Below are 21593 nucleotides of genomic sequence, written 5' to 3'. Positions count from 1 at the left end.
CATAACTTTGTGAAAAACTGTTCCCTGAACACATATTAAGGCCTTCAAGGCATCTGGGCTAATTTTTGTTTTGTTTCTGCAAAGAAGTGTTTCCAGTGAGAAAGCTTAATCCTCAAGTGAGCCAGATCTTGATACAAACACCCGTAAGTGTCAAATCCACAGACAATGACAAACACAACCCTATTATTATTTAGTATAAGCTAGGCTAATAATATGGGAATTTTAGATAATTTTATTCATGATTTCAGAGGAATTTAAATGTAGACATTTTAAAAAATGCCTACAAGCTACCGTGTGGGCAAAGAACTTCATAGTGGTCATTGGGTTTTCCAAAAGAGAGCTGCAATAATGAAATACTTCTGCATTTCCATAACCAGAATTCACGGAAACATTCACCCTTATAGAGAATAATCTTTTACTGTGCAGCTGGGGATTTAAGCCAGCAACTATGTGTAAATTGCAAGAAGCTGTGAAAAAAATTAGAAAAAAATTTAAAACATCTAAGGATTGAAATCAAATCATTTTCACAGCCTGTCCTCTCATCAGCACCTTGAGAGTGGTCTGAAACTTTTCAGGATGCATCTCACTCTGTTTAAATTAACACAAGTAGTTTTTCAGACAGGTCAAATTTGGTTGAGTAGTGTTAGTTTTGGAGGCACAGGTAAGTGCCAAGAGGTGTGTTACAACTTTACCTCTGTGAAGAATGCAGCCCCTTCAAAAGGCAGAGATAGCTGGCTTTCCATTTAGGACACAGTATACTTTATTTTGACTATAGCAGCCACAGGAGTACTGAGGAAAACACAACTTTATATGGCAAATCAGCCAACTAGTGGCTTGCACAACCTCGCATTGATATGCAGATGACATTACTTGTCTTCTGGGATATGAATAATGCCATAAATGACACACAGTGAGTATTTTCTTAAAAGCAACTACTGCTTTAAATGACACACTCTGATGCCAGGCAATGTCTGATCATTTTTTAAAGGCATTTGATCTACAAACAAATCAAGTTCCTGAAAGATACTCAACATCAGCTGTCACATGAGGCAGGAAGGTGAGCAGAGACAGACAGATGAGGGAGATGAATGGTCAGCAGAGTTTGGGGTAGGATCTCCTAGTACATTACATACCTCATACAGGAATAATGGAATGTAAATACCAGCACATCCCTAGTGACCACTTAGTTTCGACAAGAGAAACAAGGACTTGGGTCTGTGGCTCAGCAACCGCACACCCAGTGAGAAGCAGCAGCCCAAGGAGAACAGAGGGCCCCAGGGGCTGTACATAACTCAGTACCACTATTACTCTTTCTAAGGAGGCTATAAAACTCCTTAGAAACTCCTCTAGAGATGGGGTGGCACTAAAGAGGGAGAGAACTAAAAAGGAAGTAAAATGAATAAATAATCTATTCTTGCTGAAGGTCTGTGCAAACCAGGAACATCAGAACTTTAGGAAGTCTGGGTAGGCTGAGCTGTGCCAGAGAACCCCTGTGCTTATATTCTGCTCTCTGCCTGGTGCTATTCCAGCCTTTTAACTGGAGAACAACATTTGAGGGGTGCTCCGAAGCAGCACCGCTACAACACCCTATGCTCAACAATGCGTAACAGCTCTGCAACTCTTAGTTCAACTCCCTTGCCCATCTGTAGAGAGTTCCATGGATACTCAGTGCCCCCTGCCCTCTTGTGCACTGCAACCAAAACTTAACACTTGATTTTTGCAACAGACCTTTGTTAAACTGCCTCCTAGAAAGCCTCTCTCTGTGGCATGGAGAAGAGCCCTCTGGAACAGCTGAAGATTTCCTAGGAGAAGAAAACATACCTGTGCCCATGCCTGCAGCACTGCCTGAGCTTGACACCTGGAGAATTTAAATCCATCCCTGCCTCCTTCCCTCCCAGAAAAGGCAAGAATGCTTGATATGCCAGGGTGAGCAAGGGAAGTTGTGCACTGGATCTCACCTTAGCAAAGAGAAGGGAGAGACTGGACAATGAAACACAATCTTATGCAGAGAGGCGGACTTGGGATATTCAGTCTCCAGGTTTTATAGCAGCCTAGACACTGGAAGAACACCTTCACTTCCAAACACACTCATAATTTCCAGACTGTCAGGAGAAAACCAGACAAGGGGCAACCCTTGGATGCTTTTAAAACATTTCTACATTTATTCCTACTTGAGATACAAAGCAGCAAGTGAGCTGAAATCTCCTCTTACTCAAACTTTATTTTTCATAATTATGCATCTTTAGCGTTTCATAACGACCAATTTAATCACTTTTGCCGTTTAGAGGTCTACAACAGCCAATTGTGGTAATGGGCTTGGTATTTGGTAGGAACCATTTAACGCCCAAGAGCCCTTGTTCTAGGCCACTTGATGCCACTTAAGTTTGACAGACAGACTCTCATTAGCACGAGTTGCAAAACCTCTCAGATGAAGCTCATTTCTTTTAAACAAACTCTGCTCAGTGATCCCCAAAGTCTCTGAGCAAGGAAATTTTTAGCTCACTTCAGATCCGTGCAGGTCTGTGGAAATTAATCAGCATTATGTCACCATACTATGGGCTTTCTATGAAATTCCCCATTTTTCCTCCTCGCAGTTGTTCTCTCATACTTTGCACAAAAGATCTGTTCCTCCTGTGGCCACCTGGGCTTATGTGACCTTTCCTTTTCACACATAACCTTCTTGATGAGCTTCTGATCCACTCAGACCAGCCTGCACCTGCCTCTAAAGAACAGCTCTCACAACTCAATTGTTTCTTGCTGAGGGCAGACAAAACACATTTGGAAACCTTTAAAAATATCTCCAGATCTCTGGCTGCTGCTAAAACTGCTTCCCTTGCCTTTGCCATTCCTGTTACCCCATCTGTTCTTTAGATAGTGATCCAAAATGCAAAAAATAAAGCTCAGGGCATCTGAACTGCTTTAGATGCTCTCAAACTCCCACGCAAGTCTGCACCCCAGCTCACACGATGCCCAACAGATTTGAAAAAACTCATAGTCTAACAATGCTGATTATTTGCTCCAAATGCAGCCAAGGCAGGCCTCCTTACCGAGCTACAAGGATGAGCAGTGGGGTAACAGTGGGATAGCAGTGGGATAGCAGGGGTGCTGCAGATCTTGTTTGTCAAATGCACAGACGGTGGCTTCTGAGAAATCTCAGGCTACTGCAGTGAGGGTAAGCAGGCAAAGACAGAGGTTTTTACTCAAGGACTTACACAGCAGAAGGGATGGCTTCTCCTCAAAGAACTTTGTGTTCAATGGGCAGCCTAACAACTCAGCATTACTGTAAAGGAAGGATGTCAGATCTATGATGTCTGGTTTAAAACCACTGAATCCATTCACTTCTGCAAATGCTCCCCAACAACAGATTTGCCCTTTACATTTTATCTTTTTCCCATTATAGCACAACCATAGTACCTGCAATGAGACTCAGACTTGTAAATGTGGGAATGTTAAATGCAAAACATGTTGCTATATGAACAGTTACCTCCTGGGTGAAAGATGGAAGGCATTGTTTTGTGGCATAGTCTGATGGGACAGAGTACTGTCTCACCCTGTGAACAGTCTGAATGCTTCAGTAAGGCAAAAGACCACAATATGTTCAGCTAAAGGAGCAGAAATCAGTCCTTAGAAAGGAAAGCTCCATTTTCAACACAACTTGCCCCTAATGTCAGCATCTTCCATGACTACTGCTTTCTGACATGTGAAATGTTGACCTGAGAGAATTGAACAGTCTAAACAGACCTCATGTTCTAAACCACTGTGCTTGGTTCCAGTACAACTAATGCAGTGTGCTCAGTGCCATAATTAAAATGAACTCTGTTTATCAGGTGCACACAGACAAACCCACAATGTTATGAGACGCTGTGTGCACCTCTCCAAAGCCAAAGAGACCATTAACTGATGTTGTGATATATTACTTGAGCAATAGCCCAATGCCCCTTAATTAGAGGCTGCCTACTAAGGTACACTCAGTAGGAGAAGAGCTAAGGTTGCATCTGTAACCTTAAATCTTACCTTACCTGGCTTGTGAGTGCTTAACTGTGCAACTTTAATGTGTTCTTATCAGAGCATTTTTATGGAGCCATTATTAACGTTGGGTAGATACAATCTAATGTTTCCCAGATCCCCCTCATCCCCAGCCATTACCTGAGCCACACAGAACACGAGATTCAAAGGAAACATTTAAGTCAACCTCTGCTATCGTTCTCCAGACACCCAGTGCTGTTAATTCCTTAGCAGCTTCCTTAAATGAGACTTGAGTTTCAGTTGCTATCTTGCCTGCCCTCGGCCAGCCTGCACATTGAAGGAAATCCTCCACTGATAATTAATAAGTTCCCCTGACACTGGCTGCTCATTAATCTATTATTTTAGTCCTCTAATTACTTTTGTCTGTTCAAGTTAACAGCCTCCTTCCCTCATCTTCCCTGGGTCTCATGCAGGAGATGCTGCATGGCAAATGTGACTTTTCTTTGTTCCCAAGTCCCTTACAGCCTCTGCTCTGTGCATGGATTCCATGACCCATCCCAGCCTCTTGCAAGGAGTGACTTGCCTCTCCATGGGTCTGTGTTTTTCACTCAAGTTATGGTAACTGCAGCTCCAGGCATCCAAGATGAAGCTTGCTGAAGGGTATCTAGAGAACATGGGCTTCCCTGTGTTGTCCCCTGGAAAGCTCCCAAGAGCCACGAGCAATCCTCCTCACAACAGTCAAATGGTTGCAGTGCTCCCCACAGGAAATGGGGTCACTTAGAATTCCACAGTGCAAGGACCATCTACCTATATGTGCCCTGGGTCCCTTCTGCCATGGCAGCCTCCAAACCCTGGAGTGGGTTTGGCTGAGATGGAGTTTATTTTCCCCACAGCAGACCTCAGAGCGCTGTGCTTTGCACTGGGAGCTAGAAAGGTGTTGACGACAAACCAGTGCTTTGTACTGCTGAGGAGTGCTGGCATCAAGGCTGTCTCAACAACATTTACCCTTCACCAATAGACTGAATATGAGTGAGATCTCAGAAGGGGACACAGCCGGAACAGCTGACCCAAACTGGCCAAAGGAGTATTGCGCACCATCAGGCATTTGCACAGCAATAAAAGCCAAGAGAAAGGGGTAGGGGCATTCATTACTATGACACTTTTGTCTTCTGAAGAAACCACTACGTGTACTAAAGCCCAGCTTCCTGAGAAGAGGCTGAAGATTGCCTGCTGGTGACAAGTAGAGGGTAAAAATAAATATTTTGTTTTCCTTTGCTTCTGCAAGTAGCCTTTGATTTTGCTTTATCAAACTGCCTTTATCTTGACCCAAGAGTTTTTTCCATCTTATTTTCTCCCCCCACCCCATCCTGCTGAGGAGGTAGAGTGAGAGAGCAGCTTGGTGGACATCTGGCATCCAGCCAAGGTCAACTCACCACATACCCAAAGCCCAACAGTCAGCACAAATTACCTTTAAGTCCCTTGGGCAGAAGGGGAGACAGAAGCAGGATCCAATTATTTATTTGCTTGGAAGACGCCCAAGTACAGCAGAGATAAATGCAACAGATAAAAGCAAGAATGTCAGAGAGAGGCTGAAGTTGAAGAGTTTGGAGCCTGACCTGAACTTCTGCAGTTTGGGGAACTTCTGAAATATCGTCTCTTATCATGATTGACTCTAAAAATACTATATCTTTGTCCCTGTCATGCAGCTGTAGTTTAGCATGTACAGACAGGGTTTGGACAGGTGTACAGAACCATGGCAGGTACTCTGCTCTTATTTTTCATGCTTACTCTTATGTTTCACAATTCTACCTTAAAGGAAATGCAAGCCTTTGAGGCTGGTGGATAAGGCTGGTAAACATCAAAAAGCTTACCTGTGCAGCAAACTGCATGGACAGATACCAGCACGGTGAACATACAAATAAACACACAGTCAAGCGCTCACAAATAATGCATGCAGCAGTGTGCGCCTGCATACTCATGCGGTTCTTACAAATCTACAGGCTGCACAGCAGGTAAGGAGGGTGTCAGTGACATATGGTGACCATTACAGAGGCCATTAATTAGGATGATCCTGCCAGCGATTCTCAGCCAGGCACATGCAACAGGGCAGTGACCCACAAGCACCCTTATGAGGAGCCTAAGGAGCCCCTGGGAGACTGCATCTCTCTTCCCTTTGCCTTCCCCAGACTGCAGCAATCTCATCTCCCACTGGTGACTTTCCTGGGATACAAGCCTGGACAAGGTGTGGGCTCTTTGAGAGCGCTCTACAGTGCCATAGATACGGTCCTGCCCTCATTCCACGACCCTTCCAATCTGACACAGCCCTCAGTCAATACAACTGAAATCTCCCAGGATCAATACCTTTTCCAGACCATCAATACCTGCATAACACTTTTCTACCTTGCAGATTGTACTGATCCTTTAGCAGGATATGCTTATCTTTTCAACGGCTCAAGTCACTCCAAACGGGGCGTAAAATTCAAAGGCTGCATCAGACGACAGCTCTTGCTTCCCTGGATGGGCCTGCACTCCCTATCAGCTCCCAGCCCCTCTGCTTTGCTCCTCTGCTGCAGTAACACTGCGGTGGGCACTCGCTGAGAGTTTATGAGAAAGGATGATTTGTTCAGCCAGTGCATGAAAAAATACAGAGTACATGAGAAGAGTCGTATTTTTCAGGTGCTGTTCAAAAAGAAAGAATATCTGAATAAGAAATAAGAACAATGCTTTCATACATGCACCTCCCAAGAAAAAACAAGCCCCTGAATCATGTTTTCAGTCTCTCATGCTTTTCTTCAGACAGGAAAGGGAGGGATGTTCCGAAGACATATTTCTGAAATGCTCAGAAAGGAGGCTGACGAAGCAAACAGAGCACAAGCGTTCACAACACCAGGGTCTGTGGCAGCCTGGTGTTACCAAAATAGCTCAGTGCCTTCAGCTGGGAGACTCCCACTCCCACTACAACTGTATTCAGGCCTGGGAGAAAAGCTCCACACTGCAGGAGGCTCAGTGACATCTGACCTTGCTGTGGTTGTCATGGCAAGCAGGTTCAGGATGTCTTGCCCCTAAAGCCAGCTTTCTCTTTGCCCTAGGTCTATCAACACATACAGGAGACTCTTGTAAATAATCTGCTTCTCCCTACACCCCTCTCTTCTCTCTCTCACTATTTTCCAGCTATCTCTAGAGCTAGAATATATAAGCTAAGCAGCTTCATCAGTGGGATTGGTGTGGGGGTGGAGGCAGAGGCAAGAGAAAGTAGGATAATTGTGTGAGAGATGCTTGAAGGGGTGAAGGCTTTGGGGCTGTACAGGAAGCTCCCTCCAGACATCACTGTCCTGGCAGGACCCGTGTGCTGCAGCAGATGCTGTCATCCACGCTCACCGGGGTCCTGAGATGAGACAGTAGGTCTGGCTCCAGTGCAGAATACACCAGGCACTGAAGTCAGTGCAGCCATTGAGATCAGCTGTAGTCACATAACAGCATAATAACAAAATGGTGAATCTCTCCCTTTAAAAGAAAAAAAAAAAATGCACAGACCAAGCATAAGCTACTACCTCAACTTTCCCTTTTTATTAGTGTGTCTCTCTCCTACTGTGAAGAGAGAGTGAGAAATATGCTTGCCTAAAGTGAAACTACTTATAGATTATAGCTACAAGGGAAAAAAAAATGCAGCCTCCCCATTTTCTTCTTAAGGCTAGCCTTCTTAAGGATGTTTGAATTGAAACTATTCAATTTAACATGCTATGAATTTTTTCTCTCTTTAATTCACAATCAACCTCTCTGTATCTTTACAAGCACATCTAAATTTTCAGATGCGAACTACAGCTGCAAACACGCAGGTGCCAATGGGGAACATGACCTCCAGATGGCAGGTGGAATGGGACCCAGTCCTAAAATATCCACCCTTTACTGTGGTGAACCTGGAGAAGCTCTGTCACCAAGCCAGCAGCTCCAAGCACAAAGGACACAAATCAGGCTGGTGAGCTCAGATCACTAGAGGGAGACACAGACACACACACACACACACACACCCCCACACCTCATCAGTGTCTTGCACTCAGTAACCTTCTCTTCAGACACTCTATTTTGCTGTAGTTGACTACCAGAGTGCTGAGTGGTGTGTTTGGAGAACAAAGAAGGTTGGTACGGAAGGCAAGCAATATGGACTGCATCTACCATGCTCAGGAGGGCAGGCTTAGCAGACCTCTCGTCTTTTTGTCCTAGTCAGGGCAAAATAGTCCCTTGATTTCAATGGGTCTGTGCAATGGGTGGGAATGATGGAGAATTGGAAAGTTCATTAAGCTGCTGTTGTGATCCTGCTTGTGAAAGTACATGGCAATTCCTTTTCCTGTCATCATTAATTATGGGAGATTTTGAATACTCATCTTCTGGGGTGCTCAGTTTTCACTCCCACATCTAGCTCTCTGGGATCCCTCAAGACTGTCCCATGGAGGTAGGGGAGGGAAAGTAGCTGGCTATTCCTGGATGTCCCAGCTTAACAGGAGTGTCCCCATTGAGCAGCACTAAGCTTGAGGGTAGAGGCACAGCACTGCAAAGACAGTAATATTACAGCATGCAGTGAACTGTAAAAATGCTGCTTTTCTGTAGGTGGAGGAAAGTTTCAGTATGGACGTAATCCAGTTCAGCCTTTAAAATGCCACAGAAAAGACTTCAACAGCCTGACCAACTGGAATTGGTACCCATCTGGGAGAAGATAAAAGGGAGGCAACTCTACCAGACTCCAACTTGCTGTAAGGAGAAATGTTTTTCGTGGCAGGAAGGCAACTAGCTTGGTATAGAACTGCCACATCTTGGCAGCAACAGCACAGAAAATCTTGCCAGAGGTGGAGCAGCCAAGCATTGACCAGAAGAGTCCACATGTTCCCCTCCAACCACTGCTGAATGCAGCAGGGTAAATTTCCTCCTCACAGCAGCTTTATTTGTCTGTTTCCCCAGAAATGCCAAAATACTCATTTTGCCCTTGCTCTCCTTCTCCGCCCTGGGACAGGAGAGAGAAATCAAAGCTGTTAAAAAAATGAATGTTTCACGCATAAACAGTGTTTGTACTGAAACAGCATCGCAGCCCACAGTAAGTGAATGTGGCATTATTGCAAGATGATTACAAGAGGAAGGATCCCTGTGCAGTGCATGTGTAGCAGGGCATAGAAGGAAGAAAAGAAACTGTGCTGGGGAGAGAGTGCCTTCACAGCTTCAGTTTGTGAGAGGTGAGGAAGGAGGCAATGGGGATCTAGCTTGTAGGCCCTTGGAAAAACAGACCTCTAAAAATATAAGAAATGTGGAGCAAGTGTAAGTGGGAAGCAAATAGAGGTTGAAACAACTTTGGATGCCTTCTGGAGAAGACCTGAAAAAGTTGAAAGTTTGGCTTGTTTCCCAGGCTCTTTTTGAGCCAGCATCCTCTTCCTTTTCCTTCTTTTTTATTTTTTTTCTCCTACATATTGGATAAGATGAAGACTAGATCAAGAGAAAAAGACATCTCAGAAAGTGTGCTAAAACAAACTGTGAGTGTATAAGAGGCAAATTGAAAGGTCTCTGTGGAGGATGAGACCCCATCTTTACCAGAAAGTATTTTGAAGATGAAAGAAGAAAAAAAAAAAAGAGGACAAGGAGACCTGTTTAAAAAAATCATCAGTTGCCTCAGTTGTTTAGTTAAACAAATACCTTGTAAACCTCAAATTTCCTGAGAGTTTCATGGGGGAGAAGGTTGTGACATAAGAAGAACTGGCACAGTAATACCAAAAAAACCCCTACCAAATCCGAACCAAAAACCCACCCCAAGCCTCCCAAAACAAGACTGCTTCTCTCCACAACTGTTTTACTGAGGTTTTAGTAGAGCAGCAGAAAGGTGGGCTAAATCCAAATGGTTTAGATAACCGAAAAACCTGCTTCCCACTCATCAGTACCTATTGACTGCAGGGCTGACTTGTGGTGACTCCAGCTGAGGGTTTTCTGTTTGATCCTTTCTTTGGGCATAAACTGGGTTTTCCTGTGCTACACAAAGTGAAGCAACAAGGCTTTGGACTTAGGCAGCAATGAGAAGCAAGCAAACACAGGACATAATGATCAAAGTTGTCCCTTGTGACCAATATGTCCTTCTTAACTCATGCCTTCAGAAAGCTCTCTGTCTCTGCTTCCTTCAGTGCTCAGCTCTACAAGGAGGCTGGCATGCACTGAAGGAAAATACACAAGTGAGCGGGGGCGTGAGATAATCTGTCTCTTTCACTTTAGGTCTTATACTGATCTCTGAGCCCCAAAGCATGAAGTTTAACATCCTTTTCAATATTTTTATTGTGAATAACAAGAATATCCAGATTTGTTCACATTATCCTCAAGAATACACAAGCTGGCTGAGTCTTGCCAAGTTCCCGTCTTTAAATAACTTTCCATGGCAATGAGTTCTACAGCTGTTTATAAACATATTATATGTATACCATCTCAATTACACAGGGCATGCAGGCACATTTCTGTATTCTCCATCTCTCCTAAACTTCCCAGGCTATGGTAAATTCCCTAAGACTCAATGCGAATTTGTAGCACACTCTAGGGAGAGTTAGACTGGCATATTTGACAAGCCTTCTCATCTCCTTTCATTTTATGCTGTGACATGGGACTGGGGTGTTGCAATCAATACTTATCTGCTTTGGTCTAGACTGGTTCTTCTTATGCTCTGATTACCACTGTAATAACTAAGCTCCTTTTCTGAGCCAAAGTGGGTATCTTTAGACTGTCAGGTAGCATTCAGAAGAATCCAGAGTGTTTTCTTCTCCATCAAGTGGCCTTGCTGGGCTGAGGCCAAGGAAGTTGGATTGAGAATGGGATACCTAGTGGCTTTATACAGGTTTCATACTCTGTAGCTTCTCCAGGAAAAGGGAATTGCTTGTTCCTCAGCTGGTTATGCATAAGCAGTAAAGGACTCAATTCCTCAACTTTCGTCAAAATAGCTTTGTCTCCCTGTCCCCAGCTCTCAGGATGTCACCAACATGGGTACTAAAGGCATTTGCCAGAGTACCCACAAGCAAGGTCCTTGGGAAGGTTTCAGCCACTGATGCTTTGTGGCAAAGAAGCAGAAACATGAATGGTACTGCTCTTTACAAGCTTCTCAGGACAGGAGACAGCTTTTTCTTCTGCATTTGTCTGCCCATGCACAGCAAAAGGATTGGCAGTGAGATCTCTGGTAATCCAAAGACCCCACAACAACTGTCCATGTTCATATTGCTGCTAACCCGATTCACAGGAGGCCACTCTTTAGGGCTTCCCTTGAGAGTTTATTGGTAAGAATATGAATGTACATTAATTTTTCTTCTCCCCACGAAGCTCTTTTTCAGTCAACCAGGCATCTAGCTTGGCTCTGAGTAAGACATAGAGATGAGAAATGATAAATGATAAAGCCTCTGGACTGTGATCTCACTGTCTTACCGGTAGGGAGAAGACACATTAGCCTGAAAAATCCTAAGTCAGTAGAGACATGAAGTAAAACTAAGAGGGGCTCGAAAGCAGGCATTGGCTACCATTTCTGAACTATTTTACTGATTCTTTTCTTGGCTGTGTTAGTTGTTATCCTGGTGCAAGGTAGAGGGAAAACAGAGCTCCTCCTAACATAACTACCTGTAGATGGGTAGGCTGCCTGTGGTAGCCCTCACAGACCATATCAGTGTGATAAGTGATACATGGTCCTGTGCTGGGACCTCGTCCAGGATGTGGTGCAGCTACAGCATATTTGAGGTTATTGCACTCAGTGACAAAAAAATAATGTATACCTTTGTGGGCCATGGATCAGGCAGCTTATGAACTGACATTAAGGAGAATAAAACAATAGGGTGCCACCCACTTTTTGTACAGAGTCTGGGTTTTTTCCCTTTTAGGAGATGAGAGGCTACAGAGTGTTCCCTAGTGAAGTATTCTTAATGCTGACAGCTGCTAATTCATGCAGTCTGCATAGGACATCATCAATACTCACACCCACGCTAAATGAACACATCACAATTTCCTGACAAATCCATTTCAGATCATCAGTTTTACAGTCTTTGCTATGGCTTACCATCACAAACCAGGATGGCAAAAGTCATAGGGTATGGCAGGCTTAACAAGCCCGCAGCTGTGTCCTGAATCACAGAAATGGAATCAGCCTATGTGCAGGGAGGGATGTACTAGCCTGCTGCTGGAAGCTGCAGGTCAGTGATCCCAGAAAAGAGCTCTGCTGGCTGGAGGGGAAGAGCTAATGAAGCTGTTTGTGCTTCCAGGAAATGCCTGTTAAATTATCTACAACTACTTAGACCTGGCTGCCGATGTCCTACAGAACAATAGCCTGTCAGGTAAGAAAGAAAAGGGTCTGGGTGACTCTCTCCACCTGCTCTGCCAAAATACAATCTGTCAATTATCTGAAGAGGAATGCAAGAGGAGAGTAAGGACTTGCATCGTTCCAAGGAATGTCATTCCTGCTTTCATCAAATTAAAGCTGATCTATATTGTCATTTGCCATTGAATTATTAAAGTATTTTTCCCCTTACCTGCCTCCCTCCCAGGTGTCAGTGCTACAGTCATCAACCTTAGCCACACTTTAGCTATCTCACAGGATTAGGAGAGGTATATTCTCTGTGAGCTGCTTCAGGGCATCAGGACTTACAGTTGAAGTGAGAAAAATGCCTGGTTCAACTGCTCACTGAAGAACCAGAACAGGAAGCAACATAGCAGTTTATAAATCAATTTTTTAACTTCCCAGATAGGCAGATAAGTTAGCTACGATTGCAGCATTTAAACAAACTATCACATGCATCCCTACCTTCTCTGCATAAGTACCAACACTGCCTTCCCTTTGCATTTGTACCTTCCACTTCCCAGCCAAGAAGAAAGAAATAATTTCTGTGGTCCTCACTCGGGTAATTAGCCAACAAACGCTATTGACAAAGTCAATGAATGAAAGAAACAGTAAACAAAGTAGCTAATGAACTCCTTGAGGAGAGTGCACAAAGAAAAAGTAATTTGGCACTCTCGCCCCCCAATACCGGTTTAATTTTACTACCTGTCCATTCAAAACCTCCTACACAAGCTCAATAACACTCTTTCTTCCAGTTCTGCAGTCACAAGTTTAACCATGAAAAAAACTGAAGGAGAGAGATATATTTCAGAAACCTTTACAATGATCTAAAATAGCTCTTTGATGCATAGCAGATGTCTTCAAAACTTTCATAAATGGAGCCAAAATACTTTGCAGTTCTGGAAAAGGGAGATTCCAAGATAAGACATATTTCCAACTGCAGCAGCTCTGGAAGAGATTTGGAATTTATATTAATTGTCAACCTCAAGGAAAACACTTAAAAGAAGTCCTTCTGTCTCCCATTTTGAGACAAGTGCCTTACTGGGCTTTATGCTGCTCAAAGACCTGATGTCTGCCTGAAAGCAGTTCCTCTGTATCTGTAAAAGACAGCAGATGGGTTCAGATGGGGAAAAAGAGAGAACCACAACCAGTGACACATGGAGGTGACAGACTGAGGACTGCCTGCCCTTCATCATAACCTCTAGTTTGTTACGGAGGAGGTGCTTGGCAGGCTTCACTGCAGGGAGGAGGACTGAGGAGGGATTGGAAAGGAGTCAGTGAGATGGTGCTGAGGGATGCTAACAAGGCAACACCTCTGAGACACACAGCACGGGAGAAAAAATGTGAAGGGACATGCTGGAAAACTGAACAACAGAGCCAAGAAAACTGTCCCTACAGTCAAAGTAGGGATGGGATTCTTCAGTTCTGTTGCTCACCAGAGGGGATAGCCAGAGCGAAGATTTGTTCTGTGGAGACTTTTGTAAAAAGGAGAAAAGAAATCTGTGTCTGATACAATGAAGTAGGTGGTAAAACTGAAAAATACCCCACAAAGCACCAACAGCCAAAGTGATGAGTCAGAACAAGAATCTTCTTACTGCTCTGAAGAATGCCTCTCACGTGTACCAGGGCTTAGATTTCAGGAAGATTTAACGGCCTTAACTCAGTGTTAGGCTGTGATCACAGATTAGCTAGGGAGTATCTTTTACTTGAATACAAGGAGTTAGAGAACTGTTGTAACCGCTGGACTCTGCCTAGCACGCTGCAGCTCCCTGTGAGCACAGCGGGGGTTTCCTAGGGCCATGCCATCAGTCTCATCCCGGAGTCCATTTCAGACAGCCCCGCGATCTGGCTCCGGCAGCCAGCAGCGTTACAATGCAGTGGTGATGAAGAAGGTAGAGAAGGGCCCACCATGAGGGTTTGAGATGGCTTTAATCACATCTCGCCCCCACGATGTTCAGAGGTAAAGAGACCTTGTGGTTTAAGTGCGGGGTGGTTTTGTCAGGGGCCCAGGGGCGGTCCCTGGGCGGGGTTGGGGTACAGGAGCCAATAGGGAGAAACTGAGGGAGTGGCCAGGGCTAGGGAGGGAACAGGGGGAACGTGACAGAATCGGGTGATTAACAGGCTACCACAGAGAACTGAAAGACTGATGCAGCAGTAAGATGGAAGATTTGATATGAAGTAAACTTTAAGAACAGAAATACCACAGCTAGAAGATTCTATATACATAATTAAAGATTAAAAAAATAGGTTCTATTTTCCTATAAATGCAAATAGCACAGTCATGCTTAATTGCGAAAAAAAACAGAAGAGAAAAGTCAGGCAGTGACGATGATACCACAGAGGAGTAGTTTTCCCCGCATCAGCCCTGCTCCCACCTCTTCCTGGCAGGCTTTCCCCATCTTTCTTCTCCTGTCATTGCAAGAAATGGGCCAGAAATACAAACTGCGTATCTGGCCTTCATACACATGAAAGCTCAGGAGAACTTTGGTTTGGCTGAAGAGACGAGACAGGAAATCTAAGTAACCCCAACCTCAACCACAGGCTACAAATCCAAGGGGTTCTGGATGTAGCCCTTAGATTAAGCTCTGTTCCAATGTGTCATTCTATCTTTCTCTCTCCGACTTTCCTTCTGCAACATTCTCCCCTTTTCTGGCTGCTGAACTGCAGTAGAAAGTTGCACTATCTGTAGCACGTGCAGAATGTTTGTTCTCTGCCTACCTCAAATCCTCTTTAACCCTTTATATATACGGGACTATCACAGAAGACCATTCATATGGGGCTAATCAATGCTTAACCCATGCATTTTAGATTAAAGAACATCTGATAGGAAGATAAATCATCTAAAGAGTTTTTCTCTCCTCCAAGGACATGATATGGAGGGATAGAAACCTACCTCTTGTTCTCATCCTACTGTTAAATCTTTATGGGTTGAAGGTTTCCTTGCAACCCAAGCTGCTAACCCCATAGAGTCTGGCTACTGAAAGGATATTCTCCTTCCATCCTAGCCACGTCCTCGAGCATGGAGGGCACAGTCAGATAGCACAACAAAGATGGCGAGTTTTCCTTTATTCTGTCACCATCCTGCTCTTCACTCACCTTGAAGATCAAATACCTTCTTTACTCATCTCAGAAGACACAAGACTTCTGGCTGTCTGCCAAAGTGGAGAGTAATATGAAATAAACTGGGCCACTATTTGCCTCTCCCTTTTAAGGCAAATCAGTAGGAAGCAAATCCCATGGTTTTCAGAGAGAACCTCTTTTATGTACTGTCTCAACAGAAATCCTTTTCCTTCAGTCTGGCACCAGCATCATTTTATCTCCACCACTGTGCTGTGCATTACCAGCAGAACAGACTGGGACAACTAGATGAAGACCTAAGCTAAATAGAATTACAGGTCCAATTCTGTAGAGCATCTATTGAAGTAATTTCATTTGTTCACTTGGAAAACCTGGTTATTGTGCCTGGGAATTCACACCACAAAACAAGCTTGAAGTACATTTAAGATTCTTGCCACTTTTCTATTGCTGCCTATATTGCTACTGAAATTTTCTTTGATGCTGGAAGAGAAGGAAACTACTGCATGGTCTAGAAATTGAATACAGTTGGATTTCTTACCTGTAGGAGTGAGGTGCCTCCAGGTGATGACAGGCTCAGGACGCCCATTTGCCATGCAAACCAGGGTCACATTGCTGCCCTCATTCACGGTGATGTCCGAGGAGATATTGGAGATCTTTGGTGGAACTGTGAAGGCAAAAGAAAGTTTGACCTTGTTAGAAGCAGAATTATGGAGGACAGCTTGCCTGGCTTACTAATCTACCTGCCTATTAACCAGAGCCAGCCACAAACTCATCTCACAGGCTGCACGCTCTTCACTACTACCTGGGTTTCTGAAATTACATCAGAGCAGTATGTACTCTTGTGTAGTTTGTATTTCAAGGGTCTCCAGGTAGAAATGGCCTTTGCTGCAACAGCAGTGCTGTGTGTTTGGAAAAGTTTGGGGATCTTCATAAAATGACCTCTAAGAACTTGCCTGCGTGCCCCAAGTCTGCATGGAAGGGGTCAGCAGGCTCCAAGTATCATCCCAGCTAATTTTTACACTCCAAAGATGGAGTTCTACATCCTCCTGCAGGATGCCAGGCTTCCAGGCACCGACTCAGAGGGTGTATTAGTTATTGGTTTCTGTGACATCTTTCAGCCAAGAAGGATCCTCCATGGGCGACCTGCAGTAGACAGCTTCTGGATGACTGCACCCCACATATCACAGCACCAAAGGCACAGCAGAGTCTTTAAGATGCCGTGACTTGGGCATTCAAGATCCTTAAAAACCTTCCAAGCTGAGTTTGTGTCATGGGACCAGAGTGACCATGAACTGGGACCTGAACAGAAACCTCCAGGTGTGGAGTGTGCCAGCTGTTGCAGTCTTTCCTCTCTCACATCCATGTCTTGCTTCCATGCTTCACACCCCATGTCAGGTGGTGAGGGAGTTTGATTAAAAAGGAATCCTCTAATTTTTTTTTTTCTTTCATATATTTTCGGCTTCCAAATTTGTGTGTAGCGAGGAATGAAACAACATCATTTTCTGCTTTGCTTACCACAAGTAAACAGACAGCAGCTTCCCCTTCCCCCTCCCTGGCAGGAGTGGCTGATGGTCCTTTTGAGGCAAAGCTGCCTATAAGCTAGGTGGGGAAAAGGAAATGAAGCCTGAAGAGAGCAGCTCACTACTTCCAGCTGTGTTGCTGGATTCACAGGAATATTCTTGACACCCCACAGCTCATTAGACTCTCTGTGTAGGCCCCAAACTCATGGACAACACTTGAGCATCTATGACCATGGGACCCCCTCGAAGGAAGAGGACCTGTCAAGCAAAGTGAGGCAGACATCTATTTTCCTACATGCTCACTCACCCAGGCAAGGAGGGATTTAAGCCAGGCACATTGGGGAAGGATTGCCATGATCTGTGGAGAAGTGACAATGCAGAGGGCAGTGAGGAAGCAGCTGGGGGACAACACAGTAGGGAAGGGTTTTGCATGCCTTGTGAAAGCAGGACAGCTGGAGGGCCATCCCACATGCCTATGCACCAGTGAAGGTATCATGGTGAAAAAACAGGAGGAATCAGATGTTCACACAGATTCACAGTGTTGTAAACCCATAGGGCTGGAAGAGCTGGAGTGAGACAGCTCTTAGGACTGGCCTGTAGCTCAGATACAGGCTTTCTAAGAAAGGCTGGAAAGGAGAGGAAAAGAAATGCAAAGGAGTGGCTGGCATGTACCCAGCGGTGGATGGTGAACTAGCTGAGAGCTCAGACGTAAGGATCAGAGGATATCACAGTGTCACCCTTGTTCCTTGGTGTTTATTACCAACCATTTGATAAAGAAGAGGCAATAGATAAAGACTGCTTCAGACAGGTAGAAGAAGCCTCACAATCACAGTTCCTCATTAGGGACCAACCACCTTGACATTTTTTGGAAGGGAGAAAGTGCTAGGCTTAAGCAGTCCAGGACACGTGGGGGTCCTTTAGGTTCAGCATGAGTTAGCAGTATGCCCTTGCAGCAAAGACCAAGCACCCTGGGTTGTATTAGCAAGAGAGTAACCCCATAAGTGGAGGGGTACATCTGAAACCTTTTACATGGTGCTTATTAGACAGAATCTCAGGCACTAGATCAGTCTTGGGCTCCCCAGTACAAGAAGGCCATTGACACACTGGAGCAAGTCCACTGGAAGGCCCCCAGGATGGTCAGAGGACTGTAGCACATGACTTACCAGGAAAACCTAAGAGAAATGGGTCTGTTCAGTCTGAAGAAGAGAAGGCTGAGGGAGATCTTATTGCTCTCTACAAAAAGTGAGTGGGAATGTGTGGAAAAGACAGAGGCAGGCTTTTCTCAGAGATGCACAGAGGTGCACAGTGAACAGTGAAAAGCAGCAAACATGAGCTGCGATGTAGGGAAAATTCTGACTCAAAACGAGGAAAAAGCTTTTACCTTCAGAAAGTCAAAGACAGGACTAGGTTCCTCAAAGAGGGGATGGAAACTCACCTCCTTTCTTTCCCAGTGGATGAGTGGAACACCCTGTCCCCATGGCTCAGAACAGACCTGCGCATTGTTCCAGCCAGCAGACCTGCAGGCTGGTAGAGCCCTGAAAGTTCCAGTGCAGAAATCCAAACTGCTACTCTTACTTACTGGGAACAAAGCAATTCAGAGGGCCACCTCACACCTGAGAGAAGACCAACATGCACAGAAGAGGACAGAGGGGCTTAGTCTGGGAAAGTACAAGAGGCTGCTATTTCTGCCCCAGTGTTCTGTCAGGGGGCACAAGGACAGTGACTTTGGAGCACACTCAGCACAGCTTCTCCATGGTGCACTGGCAAACCTGGGTATGCAGAGCCCAAGAATAAAACCAGTAGCTACACCACGTTCTGGGAATATTACCATAACCTCAAGGGGTTAACATTTTCATGAGGAAAAAAAGCTGTGCGGCAAACCAAGAAGAACTAAGCAGAACTAGCAGGTGGAGCTGTGGGCCACTGTGAAGTCCTAGCAGAATGGTGCAATGCCAGCCAAAATGGCTGAGGAGAGAGCAACAAAAGCCACTACAGGGCAGCAGCAGAGCTCCAGTTGGGACATGTATAAACTGCCACTTTCCAAAGCTGTCAAGACATTTTACTTCACAGAGGATCAAGTAAACTCAGCCAGTACAAGCAGATCTGACCATGCCTACTGAATGCCCAAGAGGAAGAGCATGTGTCCAGATGGTCATATCTGGCTTGCCGCTTTTTCAGATGAGGGTGGAAAGGACATCCAAGGCTGAAATCCTGTTAGGAATATAATAGTTTGCTCCTTTCAGCTGCCACCCTGGTCAGGAGGCAAGGAAAGGCTAAGACGAGGGGGAATAGGGCAGGAAATCATTTCCCTCTAAATTTAAAACCTGGCTTGGCTTCATCTGCTTAGAATCCAAAGCCAGTGGACAATAATTTCACTCAGATAAAAAGTCTCTGACTTTTAATTTTCAGGGCGTCAAGCCAGCATGTTAAAATGCCAAAACTGTCAGCACCAGCAACAGTTAGCATTGCCTCCTTGGCACTTGTCATTACTTTGCACACACCTTTTTAGGACAGCCTTAAAATGAGAAGCTTTGACCTTATTATTTTTCCCCATGTGTAGGTTGTATTATGTTTTCACAGGTCCCAGACTGCTGGAAGAAGGATTGCTGAGAATAACACCTCCTGGGACCAGAATCTTCTGGGTGTCACAACCTCTATTTGCCCAGCCATCTCCTGTTGACCCTCAAGTGGAAAACTCTTTTGTGTCTGGCCTCTGAACCATTAGCAGAGGCAAACCCACAGGCTGCAGCCCCACAGCAGGGCAAGTCCTACAGCTAAACAGAGCTTCCAGGCATTTTCATATCCTGACTACAACTTTTTCTTTCAGGGGAAACCAGGCTGCTGCTGCACTCCTCTGGCTCCAAGGACCATGGGAAAGCCCTGTCAGGGTCTCTGGTACTGCTGAAAAATATAAGACTACCAGATTTTTTTCCATCCTTTCAGTGTAAATCACATGGGATATCCATTACACTGTGCTTAGCATCCCCCTGGTTGCACACTGTAGTACCCCACTGCTCCATCCCCAGAGAGGGAGGATGCCCCACCCACAGCAGGGACTGATTCTGGAGAGATGGAAATGAACACTGAGAAGAATGACTTGGAGCTCACGTATTCATTTCTTCTACATTTCACATCTACAGGACAAGGCTGATGCCAGCCCAGCATCTCATCTTCCACGTCACTGACAGTAAATAACAAACCCCAAAGTAACCAGTGGCCATTCTCCGTGACAGAAGCTTGCATTGGAAGAGAAGGGAAGCTGCAAGGCAGGAATGAGGCAAGGGCAGAGATACTGTAGGGTGCCCTGGACTGGGAGGGCTGCAGGGCAGGAGGGGCACAAGGTCAGAGCTGGTGTGGGAGATTTCAAGTCCCAGGCAAGACACAGTGACAGAGCTAGGTAGAACAGGCTTGTGCAGAAACAGCTTGCACCAAGCCTGTTCTAGTTAATTGCCGTCAATCCTTCACTTCATGACAACTGCAACTCACATTAATTTAAATAATAAGAAAGACTGAGACATGAAAAATAGATCATGCTCCCCCAGCACAATCACTGTTGCTCTCCAGATGAAAGCAGGTGATTTGTTTCCACAAAAACACTTGCTATAGCAGTTATTACAGACCAGGGGCTGCATACGGGACGCAGCAAGGAAACCACAAACAAGCAAACACGCAAACATCTGCTGTTGTTATCCTTGCCTTTTATGACCAAAGCCCTTCAGAGCTCAAAACTCCTCCTGAGATATTACCCGGAATGGTGTGGGCGGGCTGGATCAGTGTTCTAATTCAAGGCTATGGAAGGAGGCAAGGAGAACTGCTACACCCCTAATGTCCCAGTAAATGAGTGAGCCCAAAGGTTAAGAGACACGAGTTCACAAGCGGGAGGCCAGCTCCTGAGTACCTTTCCAGGAGTGCAATGGGGGATGGAACAAGAAAACATCAAGGCCACCCTTGCTAAAGCAAGGCTTCTGGAGATCTTTCCTAATGGAATTTATGCAGAACCTGACCCATGCCACAGCTCCCAAGCCATTCAGATCCCTGCCTTTTGATCAGAGCACCTAGTCACAGCACAGGCACAAAGTGGCAGGAATGGGAACCACTGCCTAGCAGGAGTGGTACAAGGGGTGCCTAAAGGCTGGGGGCAGCAGTTTCTTGCTCCTGCACTGAGGGCTCTGGTTTCATGATGCTTCACATGACATCTCAATGCAGCAGGAGGATGGGTTTGTGAGAAAAGGGCCGGAAGCACAGAACTAGGAACTCAACTTGGGTATGACAGAATAAAAAATGCAAACAGAGGGACAGTGGACACCTAGCTGGAAAACAGCTCTGAGCCCTGTAAATGCATTCGCATGAAATTCACTCAGATGGCTGGACCATTCCCTTTGGATAAACAGTGCCCTGCATCTAAGACCCTTAGATGGAGCTTTCCACTGTAGGGCAGCTACTCCCCAATCTCAAATTATAAGACTGCTCAACAGTACAGTCACTAAGTCACAAAATACATTAAAAAAATACAGCTTATTCCCAGTCTACAGACCTATAATACAGCAAAAGCTATTTAATATCTCCAAGACACAGATGCAAACAGTATTGAAACTGCCTAAGAAAGCCCCTAAGCTCCATTTAAGTGGTCTAACTGCTTGTCCGAAAAAGGGCACCTTGGATACAAATGGAAAAAGTCACAATCCCTTCCATATATCCTC

General features: G+C 45.1%; 1 protein-coding gene across 3 annotated transcripts in view; it reads right to left on the bottom strand.

Annotated features, from left to right (window-relative positions):
* Window positions 1-21593, bottom strand: part of LOC125321298 (limbic system associated membrane protein) — a 1007901-nt gene that overhangs the window by 98323 nt on the left and 887985 nt on the right. For all 3 annotated transcript variants that reach the window (XM_048293943.1, XM_048293942.1, XM_048293944.1), the window contains one exon: window positions 15912-16037. In XM_048293943.1, the coding sequence (XP_048149900.1) occupies window positions 15912-16037 (126 nt within the window). The remainder of the gene's footprint in view (window positions 1-15911; window positions 16038-21593) is intronic.

This window comes from Corvus hawaiiensis, chromosome 2, assembly GCF_020740725.1.
Source record: "Corvus hawaiiensis isolate bCorHaw1 chromosome 2, bCorHaw1.pri.cur, whole genome shotgun sequence".
NCBI lineage: Eukaryota > Metazoa > Chordata > Aves > Passeriformes > Corvidae > Corvus > Corvus hawaiiensis.
The sequence above is the reverse complement of the archived record's forward strand: the minus strand, read 5'-3'. Positions and strand labels throughout refer to the sequence as shown.